The sequence below is a fragment of the Cornus florida genome, unplaced genomic scaffold (genome assembly GCF_030987335.1).
Source record: "Cornus florida cultivar Cherokee Brave unplaced genomic scaffold, ASM3098733v1 CherokeeBrave_3.0.0_Hap2_Chr10, whole genome shotgun sequence".
In the NCBI taxonomy this organism is placed as follows: domain Eukaryota; kingdom Viridiplantae; phylum Streptophyta; class Magnoliopsida; order Cornales; family Cornaceae; genus Cornus; species Cornus florida.
The window spans coordinates 76,820,874-76,838,214 of NW_026775580.1; the positions used below are offsets into that span (position 1 = coordinate 76,820,874).

General features: G+C 34.8%; 1 protein-coding gene across 1 annotated transcript; it reads right to left on the reverse strand.

The window, feature by feature from the left end:
* Window positions 1-629: 629 nt before the first annotated feature.
* LOC132276897 (uncharacterized) lies at window positions 630-14,908 on the reverse strand. Its single transcript, XM_059778537.1, has 21 exons — window positions 14,677-14,908; window positions 14,482-14,558; window positions 14,285-14,362; window positions 13,111-13,242; window positions 12,187-12,237; window positions 11,926-12,069; window positions 11,703-11,825; window positions 11,451-11,528; window positions 10,234-10,326; window positions 10,035-10,157; window positions 7,927-8,010; window positions 7,384-7,482; window positions 7,045-7,257; window positions 5,448-5,523; window positions 4,333-4,436; window positions 3,976-4,235; window positions 3,763-3,849; window positions 3,418-3,648; window positions 2,135-2,213; window positions 1,950-2,013; window positions 630-1,070 (listed from the first exon to the last, which is right to left on the reverse strand). Exons 1-21 carry the CDS (start codon window positions 14,768-14,770, stop codon window positions 952-954), a joined length of 2,409 nt encoding a protein of 802 aa, XP_059634520.1. The 5' UTR covers window positions 14,771-14,908; the 3' UTR covers window positions 630-951.
* Window positions 14,909-17,341: the final 2,433 nt, after the last annotated feature.

Sequence of the window (17,341 nt, forward strand, 5' to 3'; positions counted from 1 at the left end):
CCCTTTATTTTATTTTGTTAAAATTTTATTTTATTAATCGAATGTTAAATTTTATTAAAACAAAATAACTATTCTGAACTTTGTATCAGGTTTTCACTCAAGGGACTTTTTTTTTTCATAAAATTTGGCCTAGAATGCATTGAGAATTCATTTCAACTTTACATTTGTTTTGTATATATCCCAGAATGAAAAAAGAGAGAAAAAAAAAAAAAATTGAAGTTAGCTATTCAAGCAAGGTTTGAAATACAAAATAATGTTAATAATATATACTATTAAACATATAAATTAAAATATTTTTACCATGGCTTTTCCTACCAAAATAAGTAAAATGACTAGACTTGTTTCATCCCTCCTCCTTTCTGTAATGCTTTCAAGAAAACTCCGTCAACATGAGCTCTACATATATTCAATCCAATGATTAAATATAAAAGATGAATTATATGATTCATTTAAATTTTCATAGTTCACACAACTAATTTGCTCATGAGAAGTTTACCTCATATTATTCATATCCTCATTTGAGTTGCTCACTCAAATTGTTATGTTTTGTGCAATAGTGAGCAAGGTGACAAGCACATCCACAAACAAAAGAATCTAGCACAACATTCATTCTGGCACAGTCAAACTCCTACTTCAAAATTAATATGGCATAAATTGAATATTTATATGTCAAATATTGTCTCAAATTCAGGGAAACAAATGCCCTAATTCATTCTCATTTGTACCAAACTTTTTACATGATTACACGTCGAACACCAACCAATATAATAGCCGAATGAGAAACCAATAAAATGGCAAAAATTTTGCTTCTCCAGCAACCACGGAAGCTAAAGAACTCGTCGCTGCATGTAACATGCCAGCAAACACAAAATTTGAAGTGAATCTGAACCAAAGCTTCATTCCCATCGGTGACAAAGGCACACTCTTTTCTTTTGCCCCGGCAGCCTCTGATCAAGCGTCGGCAATTGGGAACCGGTGTTGTGACCACTTGGGGTATGCACGTTTATACAAATTCATGCATACGGTGTCGTTCTGTTGGAGGACCCCATTTAAGATACACTTCATTGCCCCTGATAATAGGGTACAAAATGAAAATTAAGTTACCTTCAAAGCAAAGCAATTTTATCAACCACAAAATAGGAAATTTCAGGAACAAGAAGAATATACATATTGGATGAACACGACTAAACTAAATTTTGAGGACCATTTGCAGTCTTTTAACTAATGAATATAATGAAAGATCATCATAGAAGCAAGCACATTAAGTTCACCCACTATCTATTTTTGTCCCCACCGGGGCTCGAACACTCAACCTCCCCAAAGAGGGAGGAGAGTTTATACCATCTAGGCTTAGAGCCTATTGGTATGGAAGCACAATAAGTTGAGCACAAATAAATCGTCATATGTATTCAAGACAATAGAACATCCCGGCGACCATTTTCCATCTTTTTACTAATTATAATGAAAGATAATCAATAAAGCACAATACGTTGAGCATAACTATATCGTTACTTTTTGCTGGAATACAACCACTTCTTCTAAACTAGTTCCCCAACTGCAACCCAACCTCAATCAACAAAAGAAGATAAAGCCAAGGAATAACAACCATAAAAAAAAGGTCATGATTACATGTCAGAAGTCCAAATAAGATTGCATTGCTCACGCTCAACTAATTATGACCAATTTGTACACGTATTCACAGTGCATCGAAATGAATGTTTCAAGACATTTTTAAGTGGTGGTGGCAGTACAAAAAATCTAAAAGAGATTTTTCTCAAGGAAGTACCCTCATTGAGTCATAGGGATGTCTATGTAAAACCACAGACACAGTGTAAGGACACTACGATATCATATTCTTGAAACAGAACGTTAGAAAAAAGAGAGAGAGAAAGATCATAAATCCACACCATTTTATTTACGAGAAGATTCAAGTCTAGTGAGCAACATACCATGTATACCAACAGGTTCCTTAATGCGACCGCGCCGACCACGTTTTGTGAACACTTCCACGGGCTACAAGAAATACCAAGATAAGTAAACCCCAATCAGGATAACTCTTGGTAATTATTTGACAAGATACATTTTTAGTAAAACAAAAAGGAAAGATAATGCATCGGCTATAGACTTCTCTGACCTTGAACCATCTCACATCCTCCGGATTATGAAACATGTATCTCACTGAGGCTTTCAATTTTGATACTCTTTGTGGGTAACTGCAGTATATGTGCTTTGTTTTAGCAAAACAGAATAAGAACTTCTTATAAACAAGCATATTGGACCATGTCATTCATCCTATGCATTAGATTTATGAAGTGCTTCTCAAGACACCACAAGTTTGACAATTTTTTATTTTTGGTAAGACAAAAAATCTGAGTAAAATTGAAAATACAAAGAGTCCATCTAACGGAAAAATTAACACAACTCAATAAAAGACTTATCACTGTGACCTCTATTTAACAAATGTCTAGGTTATATCTTTACTCAGCGCACACACACACGTGTACAATTAAAGGTGAAGCTACTGCAAAACCTTATGGAAGTCACTAACCTACTTCAAAGCAGTAGCAGCATTCATCATGAAAATGCTTCTAGAAGTACTACTAATCACACTAATAAGGGATCTAACAACAACATTTGTAGAGTTTCATGCAAACATTAATTTAATAAAACAAAATATTCAACCACAATTGTTTTTTCATGCCAATAAACTCTCAAGTTCGAAATAAATTACAAATAGAATAGGAGCATCAGATAAAAATATATACTACTATATATATATATATATATATATATCTGTGTGTGTGTGTGTGGAAGAAGTATTTCAATGCCGCAACTTATTAGAGTAGAGTTCAGAAAAGTAGAACTTGGATTATAAACTAAAGTAGTAGCTACAAGTTTACAACTGAATTTCAAACACTAGATCAAATAATGAAAACCAAAAAGAGCCATCAACACTACAGAAATAAGGCCAGAGGAACCCAGATCTATTAAACAATCATTAAAAGTAAAACAAGTGAAAAACTAATTAAATAAGCCTACATGGACTTTCTAGCAGAGAAACGAGGAAATAAATTATCTATGCAGATTTCACATAAAAATGTAAGGAGTTCGATTAGCAGATACCAAAATTAACCACATGCATGATTGTCGGTCACGCCTTATATGGAAGGCCAAAATCCAACATTTAAAAAGTGCCACTCACGAAATATACAGAAAATAAGGAATAAAACACAAAACTGATAAATACTAACCATTAAACCACTCTAATTTGATGCAGATCTTTTTGATATACCCAAAAGATCGTTTAGTTATAAACCATTAGACATTTAAATCCAAATTAGCACATAAATAGATTCATCTTACTCAAGTTTATTTTATTTTACTTTGGTTTGATCACGATATATAAATCTCACTTACCCGGTTAAAATAATTTTTTTCAGAATAATTTTATCCGGGTCAATACTTCTTAATGAGCCCACAGCAGCAACAGCTGGCGAGGACCTTTCTCCTTCATTCTTCAGAACAACTAAAGGAAGAGGAGGAAAAGAAATTGGACCATATATTGAAGCTATGGAAAATCGCCCTGCATGAAGAAACCTCTCCATCTTGTGTTTATCTGAATTAATATTATCAGAAGAAAATATCGGTCTGCCATCAAACAAAACTACTTCAGTACTTTTGGATAATAAATAAAAGAAAATATTTCTACATATATATACATATATAACAAAAGCTATTATCAGTAGCATATACAAATATTACCTGCAGACAATTTGACGGAAACCAACATGAAATATTAGTTCTTCTTTGGCTTTAATAGGAGCAGTATAAGTGTCATGCTTCTTTATGCTGCAAAAGAATAACAAAATGAAGAAAATACAGAAAAAAAAAATCCAAATCCTAAAAAAAAAATTAAAATAAAATCACAAAAACAAAAACAAAAAAATAATAATAGAACACTAAAAGAAATAGTACCTAAAGTGAAGGACAGATATTTTGGATTCATGTTGCAGAAGGCCACATGCAATTACAGGCATTGTCTTTGCAAGCACACATAATTTGGAAGCAACACCAATTGGCACTCCCTTGATATGAAGTCTTACATAGGAGTTTGCTGGTATGCAGTCATCTGCACTCCCTTGTTCCATATCTAGAGATTTTGCAAGGACATGTTTCTGAGTTTTTTTGAAATTATCAAAGGCAAAAATCCTTGCATAATCTGGAGGTAGGGACTCCTGAAATTCATAAACAGGATGTTCCATAGGACCATAGCTCCCAAACTGAGAAGAAAAAAATTTACAGAGCACAAACAGTAATGATCATAAGAATTACTTTAGGGTCCCATGATGAGGTTCTGAAGGACTTGAGGCCTCTATATTTGGCAAAACGTTTTCGAGCAGGAACATCTATCGGGGTATCCACCTCGTCCGGGTATTCTGAAATATAACAAAGTAACTACTAAGAACCTTGAAACAATATACTGGCACAAGAATCAAGATTCTGACAAGAGTAGAATCTCAAAAGGAAACATACAATAAACATCCAGCCACTCAACCATCTCCCATAAAGTTCAAGAATGAAAGATCACATAAAATTCGACAATTCAAAAGCAATCTTAAGAGTCTTCAAGTGAGAACAGACCTGTGAATGCACACCATAAAAAAAACACAACTTAACTTATTTCAAGCAATTTTGTTTTCTTGTTTCTTGTTTGAGGACCTATGGGTAAATATTACAGTGGGGTTTCAAATAGACACAGATTCATAATGCAAAGGGGAGAGACGCATGGAAAATATCCACATGCAAAATTAAGCTGATGTTATGTGTTCCATGAGAAACAAATGCAAACCCAAGATGAACTACACAACAGGCCCGTTGTAAACCCTGAACCGCTGGGTCTGATTAACAACAACAAGGTTACTGCACTAAACCCTACAATGGAAGGACTGACGAAGAAAAGGGAAAAAGAAACAGAGACACACTAATCATTCAGTGCTGCTCGTATAAGAAATAGAGTAGGAATCTTCACCTATGATATGCAGGGCACTTCGGTCAACAATTGGAAGGTAGACACTGGCTGAAAAGAAAACCACGTCCAATCATAGCCATTGTCTGTTTGGGCACTTAATAAGTAATCATTTTTATGAAGTGTGGACAAAGAAAATGGGCATCAGTATTTTATCATGGATCTAGTCCACAAATATTCTTCACGATTTAACTTTTAGTGTTTCACATAAACACACAAAACAACAGATGTACCACTCAGCCAGAAACTTAACTGGTAATACGCCGGACTTCAATATCAAGGTTCTAAATTCAAATCAACATATGCAAAGTAAAGATGGAGGTAAAAAAAGGCAAGTTTCCTCTTACGCTATAAATTGAACACTAACACTACTAACAGCTCCACAAAAACAACAATTATTTATCTGAACAAAGAGAAGTACCCTCATCTTGAGCAAGTGCAGATTTGATTTTCTGAATGTCATCTTCTATCTGCTCCTTTGTCAAACTCTCACCTCCCTACAAGGGAAGATAAAGCAAATTAAACCTTTAGAATCCAAGATGAGAATTTATGGTGGCATATAAAGAAGGCGGCATGTCTTTTGACAGCATGGAAAAGCAAAAACAGCTTACTCAAGAATTTACCAGCAAAAACAACAATATGCATTAGCAGCAATAATGAAACAGCAGTGTGCTTGAATATCAAACGTTGTGATGAAATTAGAATGTTAAGTAGCAGCAATCTAGTTTTGGATTAATTACAAAGTTCAACAACTTGTCATTTTCTGTCAACAAGATCTATATTCTATTTCAGAAACAATAAGAATCAGGACTGTACATGCAATTGAGTAACCAAGGCCTCTTCAAAATTTTGAGTTTGATAGATGCAAGTTCATAATCCAACCTCCCCACCCCTTCTCTCTCTCTATGCAATGAAACTTAAAAAGCACCGGATTAGATAAGTGCCACACAGTATGCAAAAACCATCCTCATCACTGGAAGCCTACAACAAGAGTATCAAGGCAATACCTGACAACAGTAACAGAGACACGTAACTTAATAATAGAAACTGGGGCTTATTCTTTAATTATGCATCCCTTATGATATATACAATCCTTCACTTCTTGATGCTTGACGGAAGGCCAAGAAAGGATCTCAGGTCAAACCTGAATTTTCAATTCAGAAAACCTAAAGGGTTTCAGCAAAGCAGATTAGAACTGAATTTTTCAGTACTACTAATATTGGACTAGGCGACAAGGGTGGACTAGAGCCCCAAACAGTTGAACACCATTTAGATTGAAGGATTTCAAATGAAGGGAGATATATTTCCTCATTCAAAAGGATTAGGACATTTACTTAGACTGATCAATCTAGTTTTAGTTTTAACAATGACTCGAGAGTATCATATGTATGAATTTCAAACAATAAGGTGGAAGACTTGAATAAATCCATGTCTTAAGGATTTAAACAGCACAATGATTGCATCAAAAGATGTCTCTCATACTTTATTCTAATATCCCCTTGAGTTTTAGAATCCAACTTCAGAAAACACTAATTCCTTTTTTTTTAACTCAAATTCATTCGTTTATCAAAATGTAGCCTTATGTTGAATGTCCAAAAGAATAAAAGTGGGCCGAATGGTTATGTCTCAGTCATACAATTTGCAAATCAACAGGGGCTTGAAAGTATTCCATTGCATTTCAAATCATAGTTTTGAAAATTCCATAGAACAATAGGAATTCTTATTCTCCTGTGATCACAATGGCAAGTGATATTGCGGTTCCCTCTTAGCTCTTAGAATATTGACCTGCCCAACATCTTTGTTGAGTCGAAATTTGTTCATCCAGAAAAAGAAGGATCGCTGGGTTGATTACAATTGTAGCCTGACTTTTCCATACACCTACTTACATCTTATATCTACTAATGTTTCCAATTATGATTTATCTTGATGACAATGATCTAATAATAAACAATCTTGATAAGCAGAGTTGCACATCAACATTTATACTACTAGTTAAGTGTATCCCGTATAATACTCACCATAATCACTGAATCAACTTCAGTTTCTTCATCTGAGTCTCTGAAACTAAGTGACAGTGAAGCCTGGTCATCATCAACGTCCAATTTGTCATTACCCTCTTGGCCAGGGAAACCACTATCTTTTTCATCCAACACCATGCCATCATCTGCATCATCTGAATCATCATCGCTATTAGAATCGTCTACATCTGAGTCATCGACAATCCAAGCAGCCTGCAAATTTAAATTTCTATACATATTATATCAACCCAGCCTTCTAGACATCAAGAAACATATATGAGAAGTTCAAAGGAAGTAAGAATGGGCAATTGAGGACAACAAATATAAAGAAGCAAAGACCTGGTATTCAGAGGTTCCCCGAGGAAGAATCCGTCTTCTCACTCGCTTCTCCTTTTCATTTCTATCAGCTTCAGCCATTTCCTCCTCAGTTGGCCATGTCTGATTAAAAAGAACAATATTGTAAATAGCAAAAGTTCCAAAAGCACAATAAGCACACACCCTCAAAGAAAAATAATGACATATTACAACAACAAAGTAAGTATGGAGAAACTAAGTAAGGTGAATAAAAGTTTTGAATAAATCAATTGCATACAAACCCTTCACAACTGAAATCCAAAGTAAAAGTTTATTTTTTTTATTGAAAAAAGGTAGTTTAATTCGCATAGAAGGTAACAAACAAATAAGCTGACCAAAACTCAACTAGGATGAAGTAATCAGAAAAATATGATTTGTAATTAAAAAGAATAGGAGAAGAGAATTCGTGTGACCAGCCCCATTCATATGGAATAAAGGCATGACTGCACCAGAAAATTATCTGGTAAGACAAACAAGGTTACACCGCTAGGAAGCCAGAGAATTTAAATATATATTTTTGCAAGCTACCTGTTCTCCTGCAAGAGGATCGGGAACATTTTCAACAAGTAAAGGCTCTTGCTTCATAGGATCAGGGTCTACAGAACGAACGACCTGCATCATTTTAAGCAGTAGGATGAATACATGCTGAAACACAAAATTAAATTGCTACATAAACAGAGAATTAAAGAGAGAATATCCTGACTTTGTAGCCAAAGTGGTATCCAAAACATCACGTTTTCTTTTTAGACAAAATGTAATTTTTTTTTTTTTTTACAAGTATAAAAAAGTATGAAGTTGTTAGTACCCAAAGAAAAATGACAAGAAAAATGCATTATTATTTTTTCCTTAAAAAAGAAAAAGAAAAAGTAAAAAGTAAAGATAATTACACGTGTATCACCCCATTTTGTATTAAATGGCCAAAACGCGCTTAGTACCATAACATAACCATTGCGATTGAGCTCTTTTTTTCCCCCCCTTTTTGATAAGCTAAAATCATATTTAACATTTCCCATATGAAACATTATCAAAAACATATCAATGATCAATTGGGCTCAAATATTAAGTACACTTTAACTAATTAAACCTTTCAAAACATGCTCAGATAAGAGTTCAATATAAAGTGCAATTACAAGCATGATACTTTAATTGAAGATTCATTGGGACTTTGTTCAGATGCATTACTGCATAAAACACCTTAACTATAGAATTTTTGGTGCTTTTAAACTGGACATGAGTCAGCATGGGGGCAGTAGATTTTCAACAGAGGTGCATATGAGTTGGTCTAATTCAGGCCAATTGTAAACCAAGAACCAAGCCAGCCTAGGTTAAAATTCCAAGTCAACTGCTACACTGAGGAGTAACAGGAGTTGGAATTCACCAACGCACAACAGGGTTATGACCCACTTATAGGGTGAGAACCTGTCTGTCACATAGAATGATAGAAGAGGTGAAGGGCAATTTTCTATTCCAGTATGTGGATGAACTAACCAGTCTTCTACGTGTGCAGAAGTTAATGGACCCACATCAGATACACAGACAAGACTAGCAAATCCATTTTCATGCTCATTACCCACTGTAAAAAGATTGCAGGGCCTTTGCGCTTTACTAATGAGATTTGAAGGACTTTTCTCGCTTGTTGAAAACCACATAAGACTTGCTTCAATCAGTAAACAAGGGGTGTATCAGAAGTCTGACAGGGCTTTAAGAGATGGGGACTCCAGTAGTAAGAAAGAGTCATTCAGTGAATCGCTCAATCAAATACTTGGAGATAGGGATAGAAGCATGTCGGACTATTTAGAAAGCATAGAAGTGTTTGGATGTTTGGAAACAATGGTCACAAGGACATGCCAAACAACTACCTTTCCAAAATGCAACACAATGACTCTTTAACTGACAATGTGCGTCCCTGTCAACAAGCACCTATGAGGCCCTTTTCCCCTAAATATCTTAGGAAGCAAAGAGGGCAGGTTTGTAACCTGTTTCGTAAAATTATCCCAAAACTAGGCATTTACCAGAGAAATCAATATCCTAAGTCGCTATATTATTCAATACGATCCCTGTTACCTATAACTTGCAATAATTAATCAATCACAGGGAGAAGGTGATGCATAGATAATCAGCACTAGATCAACTTAATGGAGCACTGAATGAAAACAAACCATGAAGATCAGATTAATTCCATTCTCAAGTTAGTCAGTCCAAATGTGCACCCCTAATTTCAACCATCTGACATAGTGTATATCATTGAAATATTTTGCTAATATTTTAAAGGAATTAATATTTCTTATTTTTATAACATAAAACCCCAAACGTTCTACTAGTTTTAATGAGCTAAGTGTACCTACCAATACAAGATACATTACGCTACATCACCTAAAAACAGAAAACAAAAAGTAAACAACTGTACAATACTCGAGCTGACAGCAAGTACACAGCTTTGCTCAGCGCTGTCAAAATTAGTATCTAAATTCTTGTAAGCTTTTTTCCTGGGAATTTACAAAAAGCTAAAAAATAACTAATGTTAGAGGAAAAAAAAGAAAAAGAAAAAAAGAATGAGCATTGTATATAGAGTAAATAAGTGATGATCAACAAAATAGTTTCTTCATAGACAGGAAATGTAAAGAATAAACTAATACCTGCAGATCTTGTACTTCATCTGAATCCATAAAATCCCCTCCTTTCCTCACAGTTAAAGGACATGGATCTTTGAGAAGTTCGACCTTGCATAACTGAAAGTCCCCGGCACCTGAAACATGAAACTGATCCAAAAAAAATAGATTAAAACACAAGACAATACTTAACCACAAAATGCATGTCAAAGGCTGAATAATTTACCAGCTGATTTACAGAGAGACAGTGAGCACGTAAATAACCAGTGAGACGAAGGGTGCATTTCCCTTGATTGCAATCATCAGCTACCAAATCAACCTGTAATGTATTAATGAACTAATTAAAACTGATATAAGTGGCCTTAATGTAGGGCTAAGATAGCAACCATTTAATAAAATGGGAGCTCAACTTTCAAAGCTTTAAGAGGACATGTGACATTTTAGGGCCACAATGATTGTAACAAGTATTGGACCTATTGGCCAAACACACATACAGCCACAAACCCCCTCACCCCCAAAAGAAATTGTTACAGTGGAAAAAACACAATTACACAGACAAAAGAAATTGCTACAGTAGTAAAGCAAGGAATATTTACTAACAAACACACACATCAGTATACTTGAGTCATTTTTTTAAGGAAAAAAGCATCCCTGTTAAATAAGCATTATCGAAATGAAAATGTTGATGAGAGAATATAAAAACAGGGATTACCGAAACCAAAGGCAATCGTAATAAGTAAACTAAAGAAACAATGAGAAAAATGCATCTAAGATGATTTAGTAATGTGAGCATCAAATATATAATGTTCTACCAGTACGGTGAAATGTTTGAATTATCTGCAAGCCGCAACAAAAACAGCAGAATGCTAAAACAATGTGATTGGAGACCGTCAAGATAACATAATGTTCAATGACCAACAAAATATATTGCCTTGGATAGGCACATAACCAGCCTCGTGTATATGGAGTAGAATAGATATGTTGAACTATATGTCTCCCTGCTTCATGAAATTGCCATATATCAACCCCCTAACTCCCACCCAAATCTTTTTTTTCCGTTCCCAATTGACAATAAATTTATACATGTTCCGCAAGAATCACAAATAGTAGTAAAATGAGGACAATATATAAAACAAATAAAGTAATATCCACAGCATGTACATCATTTCTCAAAATTTGAAGGAATTGGATGATACAAAAATATCAAGAAATTGTTGCCAACAAAAGTGTGACATCATCATGTCAAGAGTACAATATATTTATTATCCTAACCATCATAGGACTAAGACAATGACATGGTAATGATGAGAAGCAGAAAATGAAAATGAGAGATGTTTTCATTAGAAAGGATGTCTTATTTCAAGTAAACAATTTAACCAAGTAGCCTGAAGTCCTCATAACCGTTCATCTAATATTAGAACTTGACAGAAATGGGAATAGAACCTCTTGAGCCATAAGGTAGGGACGCTGGTTTCGCCAATGAGGAACTGTGAGCCTTTGCTCCTTAAACAGCCACATGAACTTTAAAAAAAAAAAAAAAAATGATAAAAGTTAAAATTGTATTACAATTTGAAGCCAGGATGTAACTCATGGAAAGAAAGAATAGTATTGTGGAGATTTATCTCATTATAACATCAAATCCTTGATGCTAAAAATCGTAAACGAAATTTTATGCATAAGTTTGAAGACAATTACCTTATGCAAGTCATCCTTTGTGTCCGCAGGATAAAACCTACAACCCTCAGGAAATTCAGCAGTGAGGCTAGAAATACATGTCTTCTTCAAATCATTTCTTCCTTTCAGATCATTAGGAAGATCCTAAAAGCAAAGAAATTATGTTTATGGACTCTTACACAAATAAGAATTCTGTCCATGGAAATCTCCAAATGCATACAAAGCACATCAACATAGAACTTACACGAATCAATACAGCAGTGCTTGGTAAACCAAGAGCTCTAAAAACAGAAAGACACTGAGATGCAAATGCATCGATATAGTAGTCGGAACTCTCTTCTTCACATGAAGAGTTTGCAGATGCTACAAAAGCAATCAAATCTGCAACCTACATGTTCGAAGTCCAAAACTTAGAAAGAAAAAAAAATATATATATATATATATATATATATCGCAAGCCAATAAAACTACCAAATATAGCACAAGTACTAGACAGATAAGTTACCTTGGCCATTTCCATACATGAAGACAGATCACCATAAGGTGCTTTTAGTACCTATTGCACACAAAGATGATTAGATAGTTCTGAAGTTTCACAAAGGATAAAAGATTCTCTATAAACCAAATAACAGTTTATAACATGACAAACAAAAGAAATGCATATAACGACCTAGACTGATATCACAGTTCCAAGAAAACAAATGTATATAAGAAACCAACGGTAAGCAGGAAATGGCTACAAGAAGTTCCAGCAAAATGTAAATTTTTAGAAATCATTCTCAATACTCAATGATAATACATAATCTGTTCCTGTTATATCTAAACTAGTCCGGCAAGAAGAATCTCAAAGATACTTTTTTCCTTGCCTTCACCTTTTCCCATCTTAATACAACTGATCCTTGCAATTATCAAAAAATAGTTTCTTAACATCAAGCTGACCATTATGCCTATTCTACCCACAAGTCTTCAAGGAAGCATAAACCAAGATAGGATTACAAAATATTACAGATTCTTGTGACTGAAATACCATGTATCCCTGTCATTGAAATGTTCAAGGAATAATTGAAATATGAGTTAGAAGTCTTTTGACTTTTGTCTGGGCCATGGCGACCAGTCCTCCAAAGATCATAGAAGGAACTTGACTACAAAATTCATTAATACCCACCCCCGTTTCCAGAAGAAAATAAAAATGCATTCTAGAATGAAATGCACCTGAGTAGAATGCTGTAAAAAATATCATCTTCCAGATTAACATAAACAGAACACTCCCATTTAACATGTTCATAGTTTCAAAATAATAAAGCAACAAAGGATGATAAAATTACATCAAACCACGAAAAGGAGAAAAGAAAAATCCTTCCACCACATTCATAACAATCTCAAAGGAAAATTATTGTATTTTAATATTATGAATATGTATGGAGTTTACCGTTGCCCTCAACTTATACTCAGAAGAAGCGACTGTTGGAAACCTAGCTTCAGTTCCTTTCGTTGATAACAACGCCAAAAGATCATCCTCAAGTGAAATTAGGTTCACTGAAGCAGAAAGGCCGAATAGAACCTATTATAAATAGAAGTTAGAACAGTAAAAGCCCGTGAAAAAGAGAACATAGAAAATAATAAGCTTCAAACATAAAACCATATGCAGGAGGGGGTCATCAAATACATATAACATGTCACTTTTTCCAGGTGAATCATTTGTTGAATGATACTTCAGCACAGCATGTAGAACCATGCACTATCACTCTTCTTATAAATATAGGGCATCAATTACAGTTAAACTGCAGCCCATATAGAAGTACAATCTAGCACTCCTGAAACAGTTCCAGTTTCAAATCTACACTGATATTTCTACATTTAAGCATGCGAGGAACTCATTTACAGGTTGATATAAATTGAGATCCACTAGTAGCTAATTTCAAGAAACCTTGTATATATTGGATCTCAGACTACTGCCAAAGATGAGAGAGCTGGGCTACAAGAATCCAACATTTTGAATTTTGATACTGTATTTCGCATTTATTTCTCAGTTATATCCACTATACGCTACCTATAATCTCAAAAGTTCGGGTTCTTGAGCATCACTTTACACTTGTTCACTTCATTTTAACACTTATGCTTCCATACTCTCTACTTGCCATGCTTCCTTTTGATATGATGGTTGAAGTTAACTGGCATCGGATGGTTGAAGTATCAGCCGACTTGAAGACTTTAGAGTACAACTTCAGTAACAGTTCAAAGTTAACTGCCCAAATTTATTATATTCCAAGGGCAAATATTAAGTAGGGAACCGACTTGTTTATAGGCCTGTCATCAGATGGGCCTGAGTAGGGAATATTTCATCCCTAACAGTAAGTTGAATGAATTTCAAGAATTACATCGGTCATAGCAACACCATCGTCCAGAATATTTGGAAGATATCCAAAATTTTATGTAGCCCCATCAGATATAATATTTCAGCCCCATTAAGTGTCTATATTTGTTTAACGTGTTAAGCATTTAATTTTTCTTGAATAATCATGCCTGCGTCATTAACTAATTGATTTTAACTTTACCTACCGACCCTGAATTTGAACAGGTAATTCGAATACGAAAATACTCACAATAACACGAGGAGGACTTGTTGATCCGCCTGAAGCCCTTTTCTCTTTCAAAATAGCTGCCCTTTTCTGCTCCCTTATCTACGTAAATGCAACCATGCCACCATAAATAATTCCACCAATAAATCTATCTGAGTAAAAATTACAAATTATCCGGCGTGATATGCATATATATATATACAAATTAAAAATAAAATTACCATCTTATTACGCTGCATTCGAGCAGCACGAGCTCCCTTGCCAACATTGCGTTCTGATTTTGCGATCTTGCTCTTGTCTAAGTCACCGACATACATATCAAAAGAGAGAATAAAATTAGATCAAATCGTCTAAATTGAAACAGAAAATGAAGATTTGATAGTGAAATTGAAACTATGAATGAGCGAAGTTTAAACCTTTGAGCGAAGTTTTGTGGATGTTGCGAGATGACTTCGAAGCGAACCGTGTTTTGTGGGTCTTGTTGACTTGAACTCGAGAAGAACCAGCCATCGCAATGCCGAGAATCGAACGTAGATGGCTTTTGCAGATAAACCCCAACGAAGCATGAGACGCAAATTCTTAGGTTCGCGACCTCAGCTTGCCTCTTTCAAAACCCTCGCGGCAAGACATCAGACAGCGGAGAAGAAGGGTTTTAGTTAATAATATATATCGTAGTCCGGACGAGGGTACTTTAGACTGTGACTTTAGGTAAAAGTAAAGAACGATAAACTAGCTTATAAAATGAGTCTTGCCCATTTACAAGGACAAATAACGCATGTAACATCCTTGCTCATATGGATTCGCAACCCCTCATTTTGGTTCGGTCTATTCGGATGACTCTCTTAGCTTACCCAGATGTTTTTCGAACTCGTGGTAATAAAAAATTGAGTCTGACTTTGACTTTAATAATAATTATAACAATGGAGACATGCCTATTTGTAAAAGAACTTAAATTATTAAATAGTATTAAATACTTACCTATTTATATTCTTTTTATTTTTCATGCTAATAAGTATGATACAAATATTCCTTATAACACTTTATTACTTCAATTATTAGTTACCAAAATTTATACCATGACAATATCAGGCGATCAATTATAAAATATTTTAAGGATCCAAACACCCCTGGAAAAAATAATTCTTTGTTTTTTATTTAACAATACCATAACATATGCACCATTGAACATGGTTCCTATTTTCTCTTTGAGATGATTAAATATACAGTATTTTTTCTTTCTTTTTTTTGTAAATGGCTAAATTTGAATTCCTAAATAGAAAATAAAAAATAAAAAATTTTCTCCATGTGTCGAATAAAATGTAAATGTCCTAATTAAAAAGTTACAATATTTTTTGTAATATCACTAATTTAACCTTCTTACATTTTTTGTTGACCAATATAAATATGTGTGATAATTTATTCACCACTCATAAAATAAAATTACAAAAAAGGATTGTTTTCTTTTATAAAAAGCGAGGGACTATATATATCATCCAACAGCTGCCAAATATTATTTCCTCACTTTTTGGAAGAAAAGTTACAGTGTCTTGTCGAAAAAAAAAAAAAAAAAAAAAAAAAAAAAAAAAAAAAAAAAATTTAAAACTACCAAAATATTTCTAAATTTAATACTGTACTATAATTTTTCGAACTATTTTTATTTTTAGGTTTGCCTCATTGACAATCAGACGAAAATTGACTCATTTTTTAACAATAATTACCTCTCAGGTTTGATAAAGTTGACAAAGACCTCCCACGTCTAATACATAGTGAATTAACATTATTGCCCCTTACTTGATAATTAACCAATTTTGACCTTGGAATTACATTTTTAACTTTTACTACTCATTTTATTAGACCAAATCACCCTTACCCTTACCTTCATATCACAGACGCAGCCGCCACCCCTCCACAGCTGCCGCCGCCACCCATGTACATCCATCACCAAATCCCAGCTTAATCAAGTCCAAATCCACATACAACATACAAAAATAAATTCCAAATATATATATATATATATATATATACACACACACAATAAATTATACCAAGTCAAAGGTCTCTGAAATTTTGGTGGAATTGGGTGCGTGTGTTTCTCTGTATATGTAGATTAGCAATGGTGACGATGGTGGCAGTGTGTTGTGGGGTTTGTTTGGGTTTGACGACATGCTTGAGTATAAATTATTTGAGTTTTTGTGTGGTGGTGGTGGAAATGGAGAAGGGCGGTGGCAATTGACTATGCCAGGGAATAACGTCGACTGCGAATCATTGCAACAATATTGTGACGACGCCCGTAAATAAGATGACGACGTGGGCTGGTGACGACGTGGGCTGGTGGTTGCATTCTGGGTTTGTTGGGAAGAAGATGAAGGTACATAGGTGGTGCAACCCCACGCACATTGACGGTGAGTGGGGGTGCGTGATGCCCCTTCCGGCAAAAGTTGGGGCCGGAAAAAGGGTGATCCAACCCAACAGTTCCATCCCCTTCCCTTAGATGACGACGACGTTCTGAAACCTCCGAAGCTGAAATTCAACTCAATCTGAACTGACTGATCTGGCTCCACATCATACATGTTTGTTGCTCATCTTCAACACAGACAAGAACGACGATTTGTTACGATTAAGGCAGCGGTTTAACAAGGTGGCCATGGCGGGAGGAGGTGGTAGTGGCCATTGTGGTGAAGGCGTATAGGAGTTTTGAAAAGTGGTGTTAGTAGTGGACCTAGTGGTGGTCGAGTTTTGGGAGGCGGTAGTGGTAGGTGAGGGTGAGGCCCTGTTTGGCTGCAATTTAATACTGCTGAGGAGTATTTTGGTCATTTAAATACTCTGATATTTTAAGAATTATTATTTTATTGAAGGGCAATAGTATCATTTTACATCTGTTTACAGGTTATGTTGGCTGCAATTTCTGATATGGGGTGTGAGTGTTCAAAATGAGGCTAATTTTTATCTGATTGTCAATAATGTAAATCTCAAAAAGTATGAGTGTAATTAACTCTTTATTTTTTTGCGGTGTTTATGGAATAATGACAAAAGCGAAAGAAAATGGAAAATAACCGATAAAATATCCTCCTTCGCGAACGG